The following is a 22,514-nucleotide window of genomic DNA, read 5'->3' on the forward strand; positions in this document are numbered from 1 at the left end:
TGTGTGGACTATCGGAAGCTCAATGCCATCACTGAATCTGATGCCTACCCCATGCCCAGGCCGGACGAGCTCCTAGACAAGCTGGGAGGAGCTCGGTACCTTACCACCATGGACCTTACAAAGGGCTACTGGCAAGTGCCGCTGGATGCAGATGCCCGACTGAAATCGGCCTTTATCACCCCTCTGGGGCTCTATGAGCTCCTGACCCTGCCTTTCGGCCTCAAGGGAGCGCCGGCCACCTTCCAGCGCCTGGTGGACCAGCTCCTGAGGGGGATGGAGAGTTTTGCCGTGGCGTATATTGATGACATCTGTGCATGTGCGGGGCTGGGCATGGCTGTCTCTCGTGGATTCAGTGAGCCAAGGGGTGATGCCCCTACCCCAGGAAGCGAAGTGTGTGGCTGGGAGGGCGAGACCCGCGCTGTCCACGGGGGCTGCGTGGAGCAGCAGGCAGACGAAAGGGTGGAGTACGTGCAGGAAGGGAGTACATGTGGTAAAACTTTATAGCTTGTCACAGGCTACTTTCACTTTTGATATTAGGCAACAGCTGGGAGAGAGAGTGGAGCGAGCACACGCAGCAGTGCCAGGAGCGCCCGCAGCCCCGAGCGCCCACCCCAGCCCCGGTGAGTCCAGGCTGGGCACCAAGCAAGGTGCCAGCACGTTATGGCAGGGCTGGTGATTGTCACCTGGGCAGGCTGCAGCCGTAGGGGGAGTGGGGAGGGAGATGCTGGGCTCTGGCGTCGGCTTGGTCGGGGGGCCGCTTTCACGTCTGACCTTAACGGTCCCAGCTGCTGCTCTGGCCTGTGGGGAGGTGCCGGCTCAGACACGAATTCATGAGGGCACCCTCCCACAGGGCCCACGAGGGCACCCTCCCACAGGCCCCACGAGGACACCCTCCCACAGGCCCCACGAGGGCACCCTCCCACAGGCCCCACGAGGGCACCCTCCCACAGGCCCGGTGTGAGGAGCTGTCGGGCCGTGTTGCAGGCCGGTGAGCAGGGGTGCAAGTGCCAGGTTCCTCAGGGCGGGGCCGGGATGCTCCGAGCCTGTAGAGCCGGATCAGCACCCACCGATTTACCCGGCAGCTCCTCACAAAGGGGTGATCTGGGGCAGCCCCGCTGGCTCCCCGAGCCCCTGGGCAGGGCTTTGCCGGGCTGGCACTGAGCCCTGGTACGTGACTACGCTCAGGTCCCAAAGCCCAGGCCCTGGGTTCAAACCCTGCTCCCCCTGCCGAGCCGCCCGCTGCTACCAACTGCAAGTTGGGAGGGGGAGGGCTCATTAATGAGGCTGCCTAATTAATGACACAAATAATCGCTGAGCTAATTAAAACATTGGGCTCAAATCTACAAGTGCTAATTGGAAGTGAAGGTAAATGCAAATTGGCCTGGAAATAGTCTGTCCCGGCTCGGCAGGGGGCAGCCCCACACTCCGCCTCCTCCCCCGCAGTCTGAGCTGGCCCCGTGTGCCAGACGCCCCGCCAAGGAGCCATGGTTCTGCCGCCCTCTCCTCTGCCGGGGCACTGGGAGAGCAGCGCCAGGACCGGGTGCTCGGGCTGCCTGCGGGCGCCTGGCCCCCTCAGTGACCACGGCCCTCTCGCCCCGTGGCCCCCAGCCACTGCTTCGGGACAGGCCTGGCTCCACGGCTGCAGCGCCCGAGGAGTGGCTGGGGCTGGTGTCCCGGAGTCCCTGGGCGATGCTCGGGAACTGCTCCCCACGAAGCCAGTCAGGACTCTGGGGAAGTCTCCTTTCTGGGAGCAGCCTGTCTGCAGGACACACAGCTCACACAGCTTCCACCTTCCTGGGTCTGACCTCGGAGCATTCAGCATCCTCTGCCCCTCCGTGCACTTCCCACAGCGAGTCTGCCCAGGTGGGGTCCTGGGGGAGCCAGAGGGTCCTGCCCCCCAACTCCGCAGTCAGACGTGACGCTCAGCCAGCCAGTAAAACAGAAGGTTTATTAGATGACAGGGACATGGTCTAACACAGAGCTTGTAGGTGCAGAGAACAGGACCCCTCAGCCGGGTCCATTTTGGGGGGCAGTGAGCCAGACAACCACGTCTGCCCTTCACTCCATGTCCCAGCCAAGCCCCAAACTGAAACTCCCTCCAGCCCCTCCTCCTCTGGGCTTTGTTCCTTTCCTGGGCCAGGAGGTCACCGGATTCCTTTGTTCTCCAACCCTTCAGCTTTCACCTTGCAGGGGGGAAGGGCCCAGGCCACCAGTGGCCAGGAAACAGGGTGTCGGCCATTCTCTGTGTCCAGACCCCTGCACACACCTGCCCTCTAGGGCTCTGCAACGATCATACACCCTTATCCCACCCCCTAGAGACTTAAGAATTGCATAGGGGAAACTGAGGCACCCCCACAATATTCAGAGGAAACATTAAGAACAGTCCCACTTCGTCACAGAGCCTCAGCCTGCAAACTGGCTCCCAGGCTGCCCCCACTTGCTCTGCCTGGCCACACAGTCCTGCAGCCCCCTGGGCCATGGCAGCGTGAGGGCTGGGGCTGGTGTGGCCTCGGCCCTGGGCCGCATGGCAGAACCAGGAGGGGAGGGCTCTGGCAACCCCAGTCAGGGCATGTCTCTCCCTGGTGCCCTGCGCTGGGGTGGGACTGGAGCCTGCTGTCAGAGCTGGCGAGAGACCCAGGGCCAGGTAGGCAGGTGCCCACCTGGGCTTTGCCCCTCCTGCCTGCTGGTGCACGTGGGGCTCTGGCTGGGGCTGGGCCCCCTGCAGGGACCCTGGGGAGGGGGGATGGCAGCTGCTTTCAGGGGCCGGGGAGGGGGTGCAAGGCAGACAGTGGCCAGGCGAGGACTGACCCCTGGCTGCCCCCAGGTTAGGGCTGAAATCAGGCCTGGGCGAGGGTGGGGGGAAGGGGCACGGCGAGGTGGGGAGGGGCAGGGCGAGGCAACGGGCTGTTACACAAGAACACAGTGACAAGCAGTTTCCTGTTCCCTGCCAGCTCGTCCTGTTCCCAGAAAGGGCTGGGCCTGACCCTTCCTGGGCCGCGTGGGTAGGGGAGGAAGCTGTGGGGTGAGCCTAGTGCCATCCCCACAGCCAAGCCCTGGAGTGCAGCTGCTGCGCCGTGGCAGGGGAGCTGGTTGTGACAATGTGACTCAGCAGGGAGGGGGGAGTGTTGACCTGGGGACAGGAGACCTGAGACCTGGGAATGTGCCCTGGGGATGGGAGACCTGAGAACCTGTCACCTGAGCCAGGAGGGGGAGGGGGAGGTGACACCTCTGCCCAGGAATGTGAACAGAAGCTGCAGCAGGGAACCTGCTGGGTGGGTTTAGTTTCAGTTTGGGGCTGGGGAGAGGAACACAGGGAACCCCAGGGCTGGGGTCTAAGCTCCCTGCTCCCCCAGAAGGTCGTGATTGAGGGGTCCTGGTTGTACCCACAAGCTCTGTTTTTGGACTGTGTTCCTGTGGTCCAATAAACCTTCTGTTTTACTGGCTGGCTGAGAGTCTCAGTGGATCCCAGGAAGAGGGGTGCAGGGCCTGGACTCCCCCACACTCCGTGACAACTGGTGGCAGCGGTGGGATGTACTGCACCCCGTGAACGGCGCTTCCTGCAGTAAGTGACTGGGGAGCAGTAAAACGAAGGGGAATTGACGGGGACCAGGCGTGCTGAAGATTCAGAGAGAGTCGGTTTCGGGGGGCGGTTAACCCCTGGGAATGTGTGACCAGAGAGAAGGACTGTTGCAGTAACAGGGTCCCCCGGGGGATTGCAGCGAGCGGTCCCAGGGGCGGAGGAGTCTGCAGCTCGACCCTGGCAAAGAGGTGGTGACCTCAAGAAGGGCTGGCACACTAAGGGCTTTTCCTGGAAACCGTGGGAAGCTGCCCGGCCTGCGAGTGGCCAGCAGGGAGATGTACGCTAAACGCCTGAAGAGCGACCTGGTGGAGCTGTGCAGGCAGAGGGGGCTGCGCATCGGGAGGTCCACCAAGGAACAGCTGATTGCCCAGTTGGAGGAGAGGGATCGCTTGGATGACCCGATCCCTGTCCCTGAGGGAAGCCTCCCGGCAGACGCAGCATGGGCCCTGCGGCCTGACCGGGCTGGGAGGGGTCAGACTGCTGCTGAGGACACCCCGAGACCCTCCCTACCTATGCCTGGGGAAGGGGTTGGGGGAAGCCCAGTGAATACCGAGGGCACCCTGACCCCGGCACCCAGCAGGGGATCCTCCCGGCGGAGCTCCCCATCCCTGGAGCGGATGCGGCTGGAATGGGAGAGGGAGATGAAAATGAGGGAGCTGGAGGATCATGAAAAACAACGTCAACATGAGGAGAAACAACGTCAACATGAGCAGGAGGAGAAGGAGAGGGAGCGTCAGGAGAAGGAGAAACAAAGGCAGCATGAACTGGAGCTGGCCAGGCTGAGGAGCAGTGGGGCCCCGGCTGCGGCTGCGGTGAGTGCGGGGGGACCCAAGACGGCAAGGAACTTTGATAAGTGCTTCCTGGCCCAGCGGAAGGAGGGGGAGGACACAGATAGCTTCCTGACGGCCTTTGAGAATGCCTGCGAGATGCACAGGGTTGACCCTGCAGACAGGCTCCAGTTCCTCACCCCCTTACTGGACCCCAAAGCCGTGGAGGTGTACAGCCGGATGACAGGGCCGGAGGCAGGGGACTATGAACTGTTCAAACAGGCCCTGCTCCGTGAGTTTGGGCTGACCCCCGAGATGTACCGGAGAAGGTTCTGGAGTCAGCGTAAAACGCCTGAGGTCACCTACCTACAACTGGTCAACCGGATGCAGGGGTATGCCCGCAAGTGGACAGCTGGGGCCCGAGCTAAAGAGGACCTGCTGGACCTAATCGTACTGGAGCAGCTGTATGATCAGTGCCCTTCCGACCTGAGGCTGTGGCTGGTGGACAAAAAGCTCGAGAACCCCCAGCACGCAGGGCAGCTGGCCGACGAGTTTGTGAACAGTCGGTCAGGGGGTAGCCGGGAGGAGTCCCAAAAGAACAGGCCCCCCCCGATGCAGAGAGAGAGTCACCAGGGGGCCTCCCAGCGGGGAAATAGGGAGAACCCCCTCCCAAGGGGAACGCCTGGTGTCGGGCCCCTCCGACCCGCTCGAGGGGACCAACGTGACCTGAGCTGCTATCACTGTGGCCAGAGGGGCCACGTACGGTCCCAGTGCCCCAGGCTCAGGGACAGACTGAGCAGACCCAACCTACCCAGGGTTAACTGGGTAGGGACCCATCCAGATGAGGGGCAGGCTTCCCAGACAAGGGGGGCTGGCAGCTTATCCCCTGCTCAGGAGGGAAGAGTACCCCCGGCCAGCCCCGCCAGAGGGCTGGAGGCTCTGGACTCAGGGTGCTCAGTTTACAGGGTGGGCGTGGGGCTGTCCCTCCGGAGAGAGTGCCTTGTTCCCCCGGAGGTGGATGGGAGGAAGGTCAATGGATACTGGGATACGGGCGCAGAGGTGACGCTGGCCTGGCCGGAGGTGGTGGCCCCAGATCGGGTGGTGCCCAACACCTACCTGACCCTGACAGGGGTGGGCGGGACCCCATTTAAGGTGCCCGTGACAAGGGTACACCTGAAATGGGGGGCCAAGGAGGGCCCCAAGGATGTGGGGGTACACCACCATTTGCCCACTGAGGTTTTGATGGGGGGAGACCTAGAGGACTGGCCAAGCAAGCCCCAGACCGCCCTGGTTGTGACGCGTAGCCAGAGCCGGCGAGGGGCACTGCACCCTGACCTTGGGGAGGGTACCACACCGGAGGCGCAGGACCCTACCCTGGTGGGGAGGGAGCGCCGAGGGGCACGGCTCAGAGAGGCTGAGGCCTCAGCCCTGGTCACTGAGGGGGAACCGGGCCCCGTCCCTGCCCCAGCCGCTGAGTTCCAGGCCGAGTTGAGGAAAGATCCCTCCTTGCGGAAGCTCAGGGACCTGGCCGACCTCAGTGTGGTACGGACCATGAGGAGAGGCTGCCAGGAGAGGTTCCTGTGGGAGAAGGGGTTCCTGTACCGAGAATGGGCTCCCACAAGGGAAGTAGAGTCCTGTGGGATCAGGAGGCAGCTGGTGGTCCCCCAGAAATATCGCCGCAAGCTCCTGTACCTGGCCCACGACATCCCCCTCGCAGGGCACCAGGGAATCCGGCGCACCCGGCAGAGGTTGCTACAGAACTTTTACTGGCCCGGGGTCTTTACCACGGTCCGGCAGTATTGCCGATCCTGTGACCCCTGTCAGAGGGTGGGGAAGGCCCGGGACAAGGGGAAAGCGGCTTTGAGACCTTTGCCCATCATAGAGGAGCCTTTCCAGAAGGTGGCCATGGACATCGTGGGGCCTCTCAGCAGGACGACCCGGTCGGGGAAGAAATACATTCTGGTGGTGGTAGATTTTGCCACCCGCTACCCCGAGGCAGTGCCCTTAGCTTCCATTGAAGCAGACACCGTGGCCAATGCGCTCCTGACCATTTTCAGCCGAGTGGGGTTCCCCAAGGAAGTCTTGACAGACCAAGGCTCCAACTTCATGTCGGCCCTGCTCCGGTGCTTGTGGGAGAAATGTGGGGTCCGGCACGACTGGGCCTCAGCTTATCACCCCCAGTCCAATGGGCTGGTGGAGAGGTTTAACGGGACGCTAAAGATGATGCTGAAAACCTTTATGGACCAGCACCCGCAGGATTGGGACAAGTACTTACCGCACCTGCTGTTTGCGTACAGGGAGGTGCCCCAGGAAACGACCGGATTTTCGCCTTTCTAACTGTTATATGGAAGGAGGGTGAGGGGCCCCCTGGACCTGATGAGAGACGAGTGGGAGGGGAAGGCCACTCCCGATGGAGAGTCAGTGGTGGAGTATGTCCTGATCTTCCGAGAGAGACTGGCCGAACTCATGGGCCTGGCCAGGGAGAATCTGGCCAGAGCCCAGAGGAAGCAGAAGGTCTGGTATGACCGCACGGCACGGGCCCGTGCCTACGCCACCGGGGATCCGGTGATGGTTCTCATCCCAGTGAGAAAGAACAAACTACAGGCCGCCTGGGAGGGCCCTTTCAAGGTCATCAAGCAGCTCAGTGAGGTAAACTATGTGGTGGAGCTGTCAAACCGGGCGCACCACCGCCGGGTGTACCATGTGAATATGATGAAGGCATATTATGCCAGGGGGAATGTGGTGTTGGCCGTGTGTGGACAGTGGGAAGAGCAGGGAAATGACCCTTTAGTAGATCTATTCCCTGGGACCAGAGCTGGTTCCCCCCTGGAAACAATTCCCCTCTCGGATCAGCTAACCCCTGCCCAGCAAGCTGAGGTCAGGGAGGTGCTGCATCCGTACCGACAGCTGTTTTCCAACCAGCCTGGACGCACTAATCTGACTGTCCACCGGGTGCAGACAGGGTCACACCCACCGATAAGATGCTCCCCCTTCCGAGTCACAGGGAAAACTGCTCAGGACCTGGAAAGAGAGGTCCGGGACATGCTGGCTTTGGGGGTGATCCAGCCATCTGCCAGCCCTTGGGCCTCGCCGGTGGTGCTGGTCCCCAAAAAGGACGGGTCGGTCCGGTTCTGTGTGGACTATCGGAAGCTCAATGTCATCACTGTATCTGATGCCTACCCCATGCCCAGGCCGGACGAGCTCCTAGACAAGCTGGGAGGAGCTCGGTACCTTACCACCATGGACCTTACAAAGGGCTACTGGCAAGTGCCGCTGGATGCAGATGCCCGACTGAAATCGGCCTTTATCACCCCTCTGGGGCTCTATGAGTTCCTGACCCTGCCTTTCGGCCTCAAGGGAGCGCCGGCCACCTTCCAGCGCCTGGTGGACCAGCTCCTGAGGGGGATGGAGAGTTTTGCCGTGGCGTATATGGATGACATCTGTGTCTTTAGCCAGACCTGGGAGGACCACGTGTCCCAGGTTAGACAAGTGCTGGACCGACTCCAGGGGGCTGGGCTGACTGTAAAAGCGGAGAAGTGCAAGGTGGGGATGGCGGAAGTATCTTACCTGGGCCATCGGGTGGGGAGCGGCCGCCTAAAGCCGGAACCAGCCAAGGTGGAGGCGATCAGAGACTGGCCCGCTCCCCACACCAAAAAGCAGGTCCAAGCCTTTATTGGGATGGCAGGATACTACCGAAGATTTGTGCCCCACTTTAGCGCCATAGCCACCCCCATCACTGAGCTATGCAAGAAGGGGAAGCCAGACAAGGTGGTCTGGACCGAGCAGTGCCAGGTGGCTTTCCGGGCGCTGAAGGAGGCTCTGGTCAGTGGCCCAGTTCTGGCAAACCCAGACTTTGACAAGCCCTTTGTGGTGTTCACCGACGCCTCCGACATGGGACTGGGGGCGGTGTTAATGCAGGAGGATGAAAAGGGGGAGAGACACCCCATCGTGTACCTGAGCAAGAAGTTGCTACCCCGGGAGCAACACTACGCGGCCATCGAGAAGGAGTGCCTGGCCATGGTGTGGGCCCTCAAGAAACTAGAGCCCTATCTCTTTGGGCGACACTTCACCGTCTACACCGACCACTCTCCCCTGACCTGGCTGCACCAGATGAAAGGAGCCAATGCCAAACTCCTGAGATGGAGCCTGCTCCTGCAGGATTACGACATGGACGTGGTCCACATGAAGGGAAGTGCCAACCTGATAGCGGATGCGCTGTCCCGGAGAGGGGGCCCCGAACTTCCCCAGGTCACTGGTCAGCGTGACCCCGCTCAGTTCAGTCTCGAAGGGGGGAGAGATGTGACGATGTGACTCAGCAGGGAGGGGGGAGTGTTGACCTGGGAATGTGCCCTGGGGATGGGAGACCTGAGAGCCTGTCACCTGAGCCAGGAGGGGGAGGGGGAGGTAACACCTCTGCCCAGGAATGTGAACAGGGGCTGCAGCAGGGAACCTGCTGGGTGGGTTTAGTTTCAGTTTGGGGCTGTGTCACGGAGTCCCTGGGCGATGCTCTGGAACTGCTCCCCATGAAGCCAGGCAGGACTCTGGGGTAGTCGCCTTTCTGTGAGCAGCCTGTCTTCAGGACACACAGCTCACACAGCTTCCACCTTCCTGGGTCTGACCTCAGAGCATTCAGCATCCTCTGCCCTTCCGTGCGCTTCCCCCCAGTGAGTCCACTCAGGTGGGGCTCCTGGGGAAGCCAGAGGGTCCTGCCCCCCAACTTCGCAGTCAGACGGGACTCTCAGCCAGCCAGTAAAACAGAAGGTTTATTAGACGACAGGAACATGGTCTAACACAGAGCTTGCAGGTGCAGAGAACGGGACCCCTCAGCTGGGTCCATTTTGGGGGGCAGTGAGCCAGACAACCACGTCTGCACTTCACTCCATGTCCCAGCCAGCCCCAAACTGACTCTCTCCAGCCCCTCCTCCTCTGGGCTTTGTCCCTTTCCCGGCCAGGAGGGCACCTGATTCCTTTGTTCTCCAACCCTTTAGCTCTCACCTTGCAGGGGGGAAGGGCCAGGCCATCAGTTGCCAGGAAACAGGGTGTCGGCCATTCTCTGTGTCCAGACTCCTGCACACACCTGCCCTCTAGGGCTCTGCAATGATCATACACCCTTACCCCACCACCTAGATACTTAAGAACTGCCTAGGGGAAACTGAGGCACCCCCATACTATTCAGAGGAAACATTAAGAAGAGTCCCACTTCGTCACATCTCTCCCCCCTTCGAGATCGAACTGAGCGGGGTCACTTTAGCCGGTGACCTGGGGAAGTTCGAAGCCACCAACCTTCCCATGGATGCCCCAGCCTTCCTTGGTAGGAGTTACACCAGGCCCTTCCAGTTTCACGCCCTCCCTTAGGTCGGGGGTGGTCGATAGCACTCGCAGGCCGCATGTGGGAAGGTTTCTGCAGCCCATGCCCTTTGGCCACCCCAAGAATGTCTCCCCATTGACCATCACCTTCTGCTCCCACTGGAGATCCGAGGGGCCTGGCCCCAGGAAACTCCACACAGACATATAGGTTGGGACCAGGAGTGGGAGCCTGTCCACCTCCCCAACCATCTGGCTGACGGAGTCTATGGCCTTAGGACCCAGCAAGGGAGCTAGACACCGGGGCTTTTCCGCAGGGTCCCCTTGGTTCAAATCGCCAGCCTGCTCAAAGGCAGTGAGGTGGCATCCACATCCCCCCACTCCTTAACCAGGGGCAGCAATTTAGTCTCGAGGTTCCCTGCGGAACTGGCCCCCCAGGGTCTATCCCCACTCACCCCGGGGAGGTCCCCTAGGCCTCTCCACTTCCCACCGCCAGTTCATGCTGCTGCTGCTTCTGCAGCTCTTTCTCGGGCTCTCGCTGTCTCTCACAGTCCTCTTGCTCCCTCGGACTCAGCTCCAATCCCGTCCATCTCCGATCCCCCGATGGGGAACCTGATCGTGAAGACCCCCGTCTGGTCGGGGACAGGAGTCTTGGGGATGCCTGGCTCCCACTCCAGCTGCTCCCAGATCCTGCTATAGCCCCATTGGGGGTCAGGAATCTGTTCCTTAGAGCAGTCATCCTCCTCCAGCTGCACGATTAACTGTGCTTTGGTGAACTTTCCAACGCTCAACCCTCTCTTTTGGCACAGGGTTACAATGTCCTTCTTAAGGAGATGGTGACAGGCCATCACTCCGCTCCTCCCAAGTTGTTGTGGACTCACAGGCCCGTGTGTTCTCAGCTCCCCACGGTTTCCAGGGAGAACCCCTAGTGTGCCAGCCCTTCTCGAGGTCACCACCTCTTTGCCAGGGTCGCTGCAGACTCCTCCGCCCCTTGGACTGCTCACTGCAATCCCCAGGGGAACCCTGTTACTGCAAAAGTCCTTCTCTCTCCCCGGGCCAAGCTGCAGGCTCCTCCGCCCCTGAGACTGCTCACTGCAGTCCCCAGGGGGACCCCATTACTGCACAGTCCTTCTCGCTAGTCACACACTCCCAGGGGTTAACCGCCCCCCGAAACCGCTCCTCTCTGAGCCTTCAGCATGCCTGGTCCTCGGCAATCCCCCTTCGTGTTACTGCTCCCCAGTCACTTACTGCAGGAAGCGCCATCCACGGGGTGCAGTACATCCCACCGCTGCCACCAGTTGTCACGGAGTCCCTGGGCGATGCTCTGGAACTGCTCCCCATGAAGCCAGGCAGGACTCTGGGGCAGTCGCCTTTCTGTGAGCAGCCTGTCTGCAGGACACACAGCTCACACAGCTTCCACCTTCCTGGGTCTGACCTCAGAGCATTCAGCATCCTCTGCCCCTCCGTGCGCTTCCCCCCAGTGAGTCCGCTCAGGTGGGGCTCCTGGGGAAGCCAGAGGGTCCTGCCCCCCAACTTCGCAGTCAGACGGGACTCTCAGCCAGCCAGTAAAACAGAAGGTTTATTAGACGACAGAAACATGGTCTAAAACAGAGCTTGCAGGTGCAGAGAACGGGACCCCTCAGCTGGGTCCATTTTGGGGGGCAGTGAGCCAGACAACCACGTCTGCCCTTCACTCCATGTCCCAGCCAGCCCCAAACTGACTCTCTCCAGCCCCTCCTCCTCTGGGCTTTGTCCCTTTCCCGGCCAGGAGGGCACCTGATTCCTTTGTTCTCCAACCCTTTAGCTCTCACCTTGCAGGGGGGAAGGGCCCAGGCCATCAGTTGCCAGGAAACAGGGTGTCGGCCATTCTCTGTGTCCAGACTCCTGCACACACCTGCCCTCTAGGGCTCTGCAATGATCATACACCCTTACCCCACCACCTAGATACTTAAGAACTGCCTAGGGGAAACTGAGGCACCCCCATACTATTCAGAGGAAACATTAAGAAGAGTCCCACTTCGTCACAGGCTGGGGAAAGGAACACAGGGAACCCCAGGGCTGGGGTCTAAGCTCCCTGCTCCCCCAGAAGGACTTGACTGAGGGGTCCTGGTTGTACCCACAAGCTCTGTTGTGGACTGTGTTCCTGTTGTCCAATAAACCTTCTGTTTTACTGGCTGGCTGAGAGTCTCAGTGGATCCCAGGAAGAGGGGTGCAGGGCCTGGACTCCCCCACACTCCGTGACACTGGTCTCCTAGCGTTGGGCACTGCCAGCGGCCGGCAGCTCGCGCTGTTCACACATCAGCAGGGCCAGGTCCATGCTGGGCACCAGTGGGTGGCCTGGGGGTGGCGCTGGCCGGGGGTGCTGTGTGCCCCCAGGCTGTGAGTGGGTCTATCGCTTGGTGCAGGGGGTGCAGCGTCATCAAGCCTTAGCTCCCCAAAGCCGCAGCCCCGGGCTGGGTTATCGCTTGGGGGCAGCCAGGAGGTGACAGCACCAGGCAGGGTTCAGGGGTTTGCCTCGGCTCGCCAGGCTCACCTCTGGGCTCCTGCCACTGGGGCGGATTGTCACCAGCTCCGGGTTGAGTTCCCGCGGCCCGGAGGGCAGTGCCTGGGGTGAGTTGTCCTATAGGACCCAAATTCCCCCGGCCCATGTCCTGTGGCCTTCCTCAGTGGTACTGGGGGGGTTGCCGAGGCAAAGCTCCGGCTGGTGTGCCCGTCAAGCGGCCATTCTGGGTCAGGCACCTGCTTTCCTCAGGTGGCTGTTGGTGCCCAGGTGGGCGCACAGTGCCACGGGGGCTGCGTTTCTGTGGGTGGCTCTGGGACAGCCAGGCAGCGTGTGCCTGTCTCATGGCCTCCCAGGCCCCAGGCTCTCGGCTCCGTACGGCCCTTGGGAGGAACCCCCTTCAGAGTGACAGCCCTTCTCGGGGGTCCGCTCTCTCTCGGGGGTTAACCTGTAGGCCCCTCCGGCTCCCAGCACTGCACCCCTCTGAGCCTGCAGCATGCCTGGGCTCTGACATGGGCCCCCTCAGGGAGTCCACTCGCTCTGGGGCCCCGGGGCCTCCACCCCCAGAGGGAATAATGCCCACGCCAATCTCCAGCCTGCAGTGACTCTCAGCCAGCATCAAACAGGAGGTTTTTGAACATCTGAACCCAGCCCAGGCCGCTCTGAGGGCCCTGGGGCCTGGCCAGTCTCCGCACCATCCACCTGGGCATGTGCTGGGCTGGGCGTGTGCCAGGCTTTATGCTCTCGGGTTAATCAGTGCTCAGGGATCTGTCGCCCTCTGCACTCACAGGGGTGAAGCTGAGGATTCGCACCCTGCCGGGGCTGAGGCACTGGGGTGAGGTGTGGGGGCTCATGCTGGGGCCGCTCCACATGAATTATTGCAGCTGCTGAGCTCTGGGGGCGCTGGCAGGGGCTGGCAGCTGGGGAGCCCCCGTGGCCCCCTGATTGCGGAGGGGCTCTGGGCTCTAGGGCAGGGCACTTGCAGGGGCCTGATCTTCCCAGAGCATGCCGGGTGCCTGGCCTGCAGGGTGGGGGCTGGGGGCCATAGGCTGGCTCTGCAGCTGCCCCTTGGCACAGGGAGCTCACCCTGCTCTCTGCCCCTCAGGCCCCAGATGAGTTCCGGCCAGGAGAAGCCCTTGGTGGGGAAGCCCCCCGGGAACCAGCTGAGCCCCACGTGCCCTGGCCATGGGCTGGCTGGTGTCAGCGAGAGCAGCAGCCCCCAGGCCCAGAGCTGGCACCTCACCACAAAGGTAAACCCCCACTCGCTGCCCCCCACTCGCTGCCCTGCTGCCCGCGGGCTCTGGTGGGGGCGCTCCCTGACCAGCCCTGCCTCCCTTCCCAGATGCAGAGCTCCCTGCAGCCCCTGTGCCTGTCCCTGGAGAAGCTCCATCGGGTCAAGGACAGCATGCTGGAGGCCATGGACCGGGGGCTGAGCCGCCGGACACACGCCCAAGCCACAGTGCGCATGCTGCCCACCTTCATCCGCTCCACCCCGGATGGCACCGGTAAGGGACCGGCTGTGGGGGCCCTCCTGGTACCAGCCCCAGGTTCCCCGTCCAGGGCCAGTGCTCTGGGGTGCTCCAGAGCTTGGGTGTCAGCACCTGCCCCCCCATTCCAGCTGGGCTGTGGCTGGGGGAGGGGAGCCATGCTGGGCCCCACACTAAGAACAGGGGCTTAGTGCTGCAGCCCAGAGGCAGGGCCCATCCCATCGTGCGCAGCTGCTGGGGGCCTGCACTCCTGCCCGCTTGCATGCCCATGGGCACCTTTGTCCCCGTTGCTGAGCACGCCACCCCTGGCATCAGGCCTGCCCTGGGGACCTGCAAGCCCAGCGCTGCAGCCTGGTCAGTGAGCTGCGCCCAAGAGACCCCGGCGGCACAAGCCGGTGATTGGAGCCCATCAGGGATGGTAGCGCTGAGCGACTGGGTCCCTGGATCTGCCGGGCTGAGCAGCTCCTGCAGAAGCCAGGCAGGGCGCAGAGCACCAGCGACCTGGGGGTGCCCCCTGTATGCTGGGCTGGGGCGCCCGGGCCCTGACACCACGTCTGCTTGTCGGGCAGAGAGAGGCGAATTCCTGGTGCTGGAGCTGGGAGACATCGATTTGCGGGTGCTGCTGGTGGAGCTGTCGGGGGACACGCGCCAGACGGTGACGGTGAAGGACCGGCGCTTTCCTGTGTCAGACGCAATCGCCCAGGGCCCTGGCGAGAAGGTACGGGGGCAGGGCCCCTTCACGCCTCCTGGACACGGGGTGACCCACCTGGCAAGTGGGGGAGCAGGAGGTGGGACTGCGGCTGGCTCCATGCCAGCCAGGTCTCCGGGCCCCACCCAGAGGGTGCGCCAGGACTGGGCATCCTGGGGCTGGTGGGAGCTGGGAGCAGAGCCGGGAGCCGGCAGAGGGGCAGGCCTGGCCACGGGTGCGGGGCGGCCTCTGCTCTGCTAATTCCCAGCCTTGCTCCCCAGCTCTTTGCCTTCATGGCGACATGCCTGTGTGAGTTCCTGGACGGGCTCCGCTTGCCCCAGAGGGCCTTCCAGCTGGGCTTCTCCTTCCCCTTCTCCTGCAGGCAGACGCGGCTGGACCAGGTGAGCCCATCGCTCCGGGCCTGCGGCGAGCGCGGTAGGGGGGTTGGCCGGGAGCACTGGGGGCTCCCAGCAGGGGGCGCTGAAGGGGGGGTGTCTGGGAGCGTCGGTTGGGGGGTCCCAGCAGGGGGCGCTGAAGGGAGCGTCGGCTGGGGGCTCCCAGCAGGGGGTGCTGCGGGGCGTGGGGCAGGGCTGCCTGACCGCAGTGCCTGGGCTCTTTCCCTGCAGAGCTACCTGATCTCCTGGACCAAACGCTTCAAGTGCCCTGGTGTGGAGGGGAGAGACGTGGTGGAGTTACTGCAAAATGCCATCAACAAGCAAGATGTAAGGGGGAGTCCCAGGGCGAGGGGGAGTACAGGGTGGGGACCCCCTGGGTGGGGCAGTGTGGGGTGGGGCAGGGTGGAGGTCTCATGAGCGGGGCAATGTGGGGCGGGGTGGGGACACCCTGGGTGGAGTGGGGCGGGGTGGGGGTCCCCTGAGTGGGGCAGGGTGGGGCGGGGCCCCCTGGGTGGGGCAGTGTGGGGTGGGGCAGGGTGGAGGTCCCATGAGCGGGGCAATGTGGGGACCCCCTGGGTGGGGTGGGGCAGTGTGGGGTGGGGGGCTCCCTGGGTGGGGGTGAGGCAGTGTGGGGCAGGGTGGGGGTCCCCTGAGTGGGGCAGTGTGGGGTGGGGCAGGGTGGAGGTCCCATGAGTGGGGCAGTGTGGGGCGGGGTGGGGGCCCCCTGGGTGGGGTGGGGCAGTGTGGGGCGGGGTGGGGGTCCCCTGAGTGGGGCAGTGTGGGGCAGGGCCCCCTGGGTGGGGCAGTGTGGGGTGGGGCAGGGTGGAGGTCCCATGAGCGGGGCAATGTGGGGCGGGGTGGGGGCCCCCTGGGTGGGGCAGGGTGGGGCGGGGGCTCCGTGGACGATTACAGGGGGGCTGCTGATCGTGCCCCCTCTCTCTGCCGGCCAGCGCTACTGCATCAAGGTCATCGCTGTGGTGAACGACACCACTGGTACCATGATGGGCTGCGAGGCCAGTGCAGAGCCGTGCGAGGTCGGCCTGATTGTCGGTGAGTGGCCCCGTCCCGGTCGGGACGCCCCGGGAGCCTGGCGGGGCCTGGCGGAGCCAGACGGGGCCAGGCGGGGCCGGGGCTGGCTCCGGCATTGCCTGGCACAGGCTGGCCGTGCACCCCAGCCCCTCACTGCTCCCCTGTACTCGGCAGACGCTGGCACCAACAGCTGCTTCATGGCGGAGGCGCGGTGCGTGGAGGTGGTGGAGGAGAGCCTGGGCCGGATGGGCGTGGTCACCGAGTGGGGCTCCTTCGGGGACGACGGCACCTTGAACGACATGCTGAGCCCCTACGACCGGCTGGTGGACGAGACCTCCCTGAACCCAGGGAAGCAGAGGTGGGGTCAGGGGCCGGGGCCGGGGGCATCCCTGGCAGGGGAAGGGCACAGAGCATTGGCTTCCTCTGGTTCCCCATCGGTGGCATCTGCTCCCCAGTGCCTGAGCCAGGCTGCCCATGCCCCGGGCTCTCCGGGCGTGCCGGGCCCAGCCCCACGGCCGCCCATGCCCCGGGCTCTCCGGGCGTGCCGGGCCCAGCCCCACGGCCGCCCATGCCCCGGGCTCTCCGGGCCTGCCGGGCCCAGCCCCACGGCCGCCCATGCCCCGGGCTCTCCGGGCCTGCCGGGCCCAGCCCCACGGCCGCCCATGCCCCGGGCTCTCCGGGCCTGCCGGGCCCAGCCCCACGGCCGCCCATGCCCCGGGCTCTCCGGGCCTGCCGGGCCCAGCCCCACGGCCGCCCATGCCCCGGGCTCTCCGGGCCTGCCGGGCCCAGCCCCACGGCCGCCCATGCCCCGGGCTCTCCGGGCCTGCCGGGCCCAGCCCCACGGCCGCCCATGCCCCGGGCTCTCCGGGCGTGCCGGGCCCAGCCCCATGGCCGCCCATGCCCCGGGCTGTGCTGTGCTGGGTTGTGGCCATGCCCAGGGAGCAGTGGCCCTGTGGCCATGCTGAGTGGCTGGCGCATGGCCCTGCCTGCCCAGCGCGCTGCTCACGCCCCTTCGCCCCCGCTCAGGTTCGAGAAGATGATCAGTGGCTTGTACTTGGGCGAGATTGTCCGGCACATTCTGGCCGAGCTGGCCACTCAGGGCGGGCTCTTCAGCGGGCGCACGACCCCTGCCCTCCTGACCAAGGGGTCGGTCCAGATCCGGGACATCCTGGAGATCACAGAGTAAGTGGGTCCCCGAGGCGTGGGATACACCAGCAGCACCCCCTGCTGGCCAGACCTGGCCTGCCCTGTGCACAGAGCCTGGCAGCCAATAACTGCTGAGACCTGCAACCTCATTCCACTTGTGACCGAGTGACACATGAGCCCACCTGTGCAAGTGGAGAGCAAGTGCCCCCGTCCCCACACCCCAATGTCAGGGCTCTGCCCCTGCGCCCTCCCTGCACCCTAGGGGTGCTAGGCACACAGCCAGATGGAAGTCTCTGTGACCGCTGTGCCCTCCCCTGCCGCAGGGGCACCAGGCCTGGAGGCTCATGGCAGAGCTCTGCCCCGTGCCCTCCCCGTGCCCCAAGGGCCCCAGGCCTGGAGGCTGATGGCAGGGCTCTGCCCCGTGCCCTCCCCTGCCCCAGGGGCCCCAGGCCTGGAGGCTGATGGCAGGGCTCTGCCCCATGCCCTCCCCTGCCCCAGGGGCACCAGGCCTGGAGGCTGATGGCAGAGTTCTGCCCCGTGCCCTCCCCTGCCCCAGGGGCACCAGGCCAGGAGGCTGATGGCAGAGCTCTGCCCCATGCCCTCCCCTGCCGCAGGGGCACCAGGCCTGGAGGCTCATGGCAGAGCTCTGCCCCGTGCCCTCCCCGTGCCCCAAGGGCCCCAGGCCTGGAGGCTGATGGCAGGGCTCTGCCCCGTGCCCTCCCCTGCCCCAGGGGCCCCAGGCCTGGAGGCTGATGGCAGGGCTCTGCCCCGTGCCCTCCCCGTGCCCCAAGGGCCCCAGGCCTGGAGGCTGATGGCAGGGCTCTGCCCCGTGCCCTCCCCTGCCCCAAGGGCCCCAGGCCTGGAGGCTGATGGCAGGGCTCTGCCCCGTGCCCTCCCCTGCCCCATGGGCACCAGGCCTGGAGGCTGATGGCAGGGCTCTGCCCCGTGCCCTCCCCGTGCCCCAAGGGCCCCAGGCCTGGAGGCTGATGGCAGGGCTCTGCCCCGTGCCCCAGGGGCCCCAGGCCTGGAGGCTGATGGCAGGGCTCTGCCCCGTGCCCTCCCCTGCCCCAGGGGCACCAGGCCTGGAGGCTGATGGCAGGGCTCTGCCCCGTGCCCTCCCCGTGCCCCAAGGGCCCCAGGCCTGGAGGCTGATGGCAGAGCTCTGCCCCGTGCCCCAGGGGCACCAGGCCTGGAGGCTGATGGCAGAGCTCTGCCCCGTGCCCCAGGGGCCCCAGGCCTGGAGGCTGATGGCAGGGCTCTGCCCCGTGCCCCAGGGGCCCCAGGCCTGGAGGCTGATGGCAGGGCTCTGCCCCGTGCCCCAGGGGCCCCAGGCCTGGAGGCTGATGGCAGAGCTCTGCCCCGTGCCCTCCCCGTGCCCCAAGGGCCCCAGGCCTGGAGGCTGATGGCAGAGCTCTGCCCCGTGCCCCAGGGGCACCAGGCCAGGAGGCTGATGGCAGGGCTCTGCCCCGTGCCCCAGGGGCCCCAGGCCTGGAGGCTCATGGCAGGGCTCTGCCCCGTGCCCTCCCCTGCCCCAGGGGCACCAGGCCTGGAGGCTGATGGCAGGGCTCTGCCCCGTGCCCTCCCCGTGCCCCAAGGGCCCCAGGCCTGGAGGCTGATGGCAGAGCTCTGCCCCGTGCCCCAAGGGCCCCAGGCCTGGAGGCTGATGGCAGAGCTCTGCCCCGTGCCCCAGGGGCACCAGGCCTGGAGGCTGATGGCAGAGCTCTGCCCCGTGCCCCAGGGGCACCAGGCCTGGAGGCTGATGGCAGGGCTCTGCCCCGTGCCCTCCCCGTGCCCCAAGGGCCCCAGGCCTGGAGGCTGATGGCAGAGCTCTGCCCCGTGCCCCAGGGGCCCCAGGCCTGGAGGCTGATGGCAGGGCTCTGCCCCGTGCCCCAGGGGCCCCAGGCCTGGAGGCTGATGGCAGGGCTCTGCCCCGTGCCCCAGGGGCCCCAGGCCTGGAGGCTGATGGCAGGGCTCTGCCCTGTTCCCCAGGGGCCCCAGGCCTGGAGGCTGATGGCAGGGCTCTGCCCCGTGCCCCAGGGGCCCCAGGCCTGGAGGCTGATGGCAGGGCTCTGCCCCGTGCCCCAGGGGCCCCAGGCGTGGAGGCTGATGGCAGGGCTCTGCCCCGTGCCCCAGGCCTGGAGGCTGATGGCAGGGCTCTGCCCCGTGCCCTCCCCGTGCCCCAAGGGCCCCAGGCCTGGAGGCTGATGGCAGGGCTCTGCCCCGTGCCCCAGGGGCACCAGGCCTGGAGGCTGATGGCAGGGCTCTGCCCCGTGCCCCAGGGGCCCCAGGCCTGGAGGCTGATGGCAGAGCTCTGCCCCGTGCCCCAGGGGCCCCAGGCCTGGAGGCTGATGGCAGGGCTCTGCCCCGTGCCCCAGGGGCCCCAGGCCTGGAGGCTGATGGCAGAGCTCTGCCCCGTGCCCTCCCCGTGCCCCAAGGGCCCCAGGCCTGGAGGCTGATGGCAGAGCTCTGCCCCGTGCCCCAGGGGCCCCAGGCCTGGAGGCTGATGGCAGAGCTCTGCCCCGTGCCCCAGGGGCCCCAGGCCTGGAGGCTGATGGCAGGGCTCTGCCCCGTGCCCCAGGGGCCCCAGGCCTGGAGGCTGATGGCAGAGCTCTGCCCCGTGCCCTCCCTGTGCCCCAAGGGCCCCAGGCCTGGAGGCTGATGGCAGAGCTCTGCCCCGTGCCCCAGGGGCACCAGGCCTGGAGGCTGATGGCAGAGCTCTGCCCCGTGCCCCAGGGGCCCCAGGCCTGGAGGCTGATGGCAGGGCTCTGCCCCGTGCCCCAGGGGCCCCAGGCGTGGAGGCTGATGGCAGGGCTCTGCCCCGTGCCCCAGGGGCCCCAGGCCTGGAGGCTGATGGTAGGGCTCTGCCCCGTGCCCCAGGGGCCCCAGGCCTGGAGGCTGATGGCAGAGCTCTGCCCCGTGCCCCAAGGGCCCCAGGCCTGGAGGCTGATGGCAGAGCTCTGCCCCGTGCCCCAGGGGCCCCAGGCCTGGAGGCTGATGGCAGAGCTCTGCCCCGTGCCCCAGGGGCCCCAGGCCTGGAGGCTGATGGCAGAGCTCTGCCCCGTGTCCCAGGGGCACCAGGCCTGGAGGCTGATGGCAGAGCTCTGCCCCGTGCCCCAGGGGCCCCAGGCGTGGAGGCTGATGGCAGGGCTCTGCCCCGTGCCCCAGGGGCCCCAGGCGTGGAGGCTGATGGCAGGGCTCTGCCCCGTGCCCCAGGGGCCCCAGGCGTGGAGGCTGATGGCAGGGCTCTGCCCCGTGCCCCAGGGGCCCCAGGCCTGGAGGCTGATGGCAGGGCTCTGCCCCGTGCCCCAGGGGCCCCAGGCCTGGAGGCTGATGGCAGGGCTCTGCCCCGTGCTCTCCTTCGCAGCGAGCAGGTGGGAGTGGCCAGGGCGCAGTGTGTCCTGTGGCGTCTGGGACTGGAGGCGAGCGACCAGGACTGCTTCAGCATGCAGCAGGTGTGCAGCGCCGTCTACATTCGTGCCGCCAGCCTGTGTGCCGCCGGCCTGGCCGCCATCCTCAGCCACATGCGCAGGAACCGGGAGCTGACCCGCCTGAAGACCAGCGTGGCCGTGGATGGAGCCATGTTCCGGGACCACGCCAAGTAAGGGCCCCAGGGAACACGGGGCCTGCTCCCAGCCGTGCCGGCCGCTCCTCCGAGGGGCGGAGCTGTGGGGTCTCGGGTAGTGGGGCTGGTGCCGTGCCCTGGGCTCCGTGGCCCCAGCTGGGCCCCATGGCGACAGGAGGGAGCTGTGGGCCCAGCACCCTGGTGGGGGCTACGCTCCAGCTGGCTGGAGGCCTGGCTCCCCGACTCTCCCCCGCTGCTGCCCCCTGCTCTAGGCCTGGCCCCTCGCCTGGCCTGGCCCCTTAGCCCCTCCAGACACTCCTGCGAGGCTGGGCCTGGCTCCTCGCCCCTCTCCCTGCCCCTCGGCCGCCGGTGCTCAGGGCGAGCCCTGTGGGCAGCTGGCTGCTCAGCCAGTCCTGCCAGCCCTGTGCCAGGCTCTCCCTCGGCTCCCCAGGTTCAGCCAGACCCTGCAGCAGCTGGTGAAGAAGCTGGCCCCCGAGTGCGACATCACCTTGGTGCAGGCGGAGGATGGCAGCGGCAAGGGGACTGCCATGGTGACCGCAGTGGCGTCTAGGCTGGCAGCCCAGCGCTTCCAGGTGAACCAAACCCTGGCGCTGCTGAAGCTCTCGCCCAATGCCCTGGGCGAGGTGCAGGCCTTGCTGAGACGGGAGATGGAGCTGGGGCTGAAGAAGGAGACGCAGGCCACGTCCTCCGTCCGCATGCTGCCCACCTACATCTGTGCCACGCCCGACGGCTCGGGTGAGGGGCCGGCGGGCTGGGGATCTGCGGGGGGCACTGGCAGGGGGAGGCTGCGGGGGGTGTTCCTGCCTTGGTGTGGCTGGGGCCTGGACTGGCAGCCCAAGGGTGGGCACAGCCTGGGCAGCCGCAGCACCAGCTCCCCCCAGTGCTTCATCCCAGCCTGGGGTCCCTGCGGGCAGATGGGGGCACCTGGGCCTGGCCAGTCTGTGGCCTCCGCGGGGCAAAGGGTGGGGGCCTGCAGGGCTAGGCACGGGGCCGGGGGTGCGCTGGGCCGGCAGGCTCTGGGTGCCGGGAGCAGGGAGCTGGTGCCGTGGCCCAGCCCAGCGCCTGCCTGGCTCTGACCCCGCCCCCCGTGCCCGTTGCAGAGAGAGGCGACTTCTTGGCTCTGGACCTGGGCGGGACCAACTTCCGGGTGCTGCTGGTGCAGGTGGGCGCCCGGGAGCAGGGCGGCGTGCGGATCGTCAGCGAGCTGTACTCCATCCCGCCCCAGGTGGCCCAGGGCCCGGGCAGCCAGGTACTGCGGGTACACGGGTCCTGGGGTGCGGGCGCCAGCTGGGGGGCTTCCTTCCCGCTCCGGGGGGGCTGGAAATGCTGCCCCTGCTGCTGGGTGGGCTGGGGCTGCCTGGGGTGAGCGCCACCCTGCTCCCAGAGAAATGAGTCTCCCCCTCTCACTTCCCAGGCCCTAGGCAGGGCCTGAGCCCCCAGCGTCCAGTGCCCCCAGGTGGGTGCCAGTGTCCTGGGCAGGCTGCCCCCCACTGACCCCGCCCCCGCCAAATCTCTGCAGCTCTTTGACCACATCGTGGAGTGCATCGCGGACTTCCAGACCAAGCAGGGCATGATGGGCCAGACGCTGCCGCTCGGCTTCACCTTCTCCTTCCCCTGCCAGCAGACCAGCCTGGACCAGGTGAGGGGCCGGGGCATCCGGCGCTGCACTGGCTGAGGGGACGTTGCACAGACACCCTGCCGGGGGCAGTTCAGCCGCTGCCCCGAGCTTCCCCCTTGGGGGGCTAGGCAGGGGAAACGTTCGGGCCGCAGCCCCAGGAGGAGGCCGGGACGTGCCGGGGGGTGGCTGGGGGGGCTGTGGCCCCAGGAGGAGGCCGGGACGTGCCGGGGGGTGGCTGCGGGGGCTGTGGCCCCAGGAGGAGGCCGGGACGTGCCGGGTGGGGGAGGCTGGGTGGGGGCTGTGGCCCCAGGAGGAGGCCGGGACGTGCCGGGGGGTGGCTGCGGGGGCTGTGGCCCCAGGAGGAGGCCGGGATGTGCCGGGTGGGGGAGGCTGGGTGGGGGCTGTGGCCCCAGGAGG

At 66.3% G+C, this 22,514-nt stretch overlaps 1 protein-coding gene across 1 annotated transcript in view; it reads left to right on the plus strand.

The window, feature by feature from the left end:
* Nucleotides 1-22,514, plus strand: part of HK3 (hexokinase 3) — a 28,456-nt gene that overhangs the window by 2,151 nt on the left and 3,791 nt on the right. The window contains exons 2-14 of the mRNA XM_084637649.1: nucleotides 538-620; nucleotides 13,257-13,401; nucleotides 13,494-13,656; nucleotides 14,208-14,356; nucleotides 14,608-14,727; nucleotides 14,953-15,048; nucleotides 15,672-15,771; nucleotides 15,925-16,108; nucleotides 16,777-16,932; nucleotides 20,261-20,494; nucleotides 20,910-21,214; nucleotides 21,580-21,728; nucleotides 21,999-22,118. Coding sequence (XP_084493775.1) covers nucleotides 13,264-13,401; nucleotides 13,494-13,656; nucleotides 14,208-14,356; nucleotides 14,608-14,727; nucleotides 14,953-15,048; nucleotides 15,672-15,771; nucleotides 15,925-16,108; nucleotides 16,777-16,932; nucleotides 20,261-20,494; nucleotides 20,910-21,214; nucleotides 21,580-21,728; nucleotides 21,999-22,118 — 1,914 coding nt within the window. The 5' untranslated portion in view covers nucleotides 538-620; nucleotides 13,257-13,263. The remainder of the gene's footprint in view (nucleotides 1-537; nucleotides 621-13,256; nucleotides 13,402-13,493; nucleotides 13,657-14,207; nucleotides 14,357-14,607; nucleotides 14,728-14,952; nucleotides 15,049-15,671; nucleotides 15,772-15,924; nucleotides 16,109-16,776; nucleotides 16,933-20,260; nucleotides 20,495-20,909; nucleotides 21,215-21,579; nucleotides 21,729-21,998; nucleotides 22,119-22,514) is intronic.

The sequence above is a fragment of the Lepidochelys olivacea genome, assembly GCF_965140295.1.
Source record: "Lepidochelys olivacea isolate rLepOli2 genome assembly, chromosome: 8".
In the NCBI taxonomy this organism is placed as follows: Eukaryota; Metazoa; Chordata; order Testudines; family Cheloniidae; genus Lepidochelys; species Lepidochelys olivacea.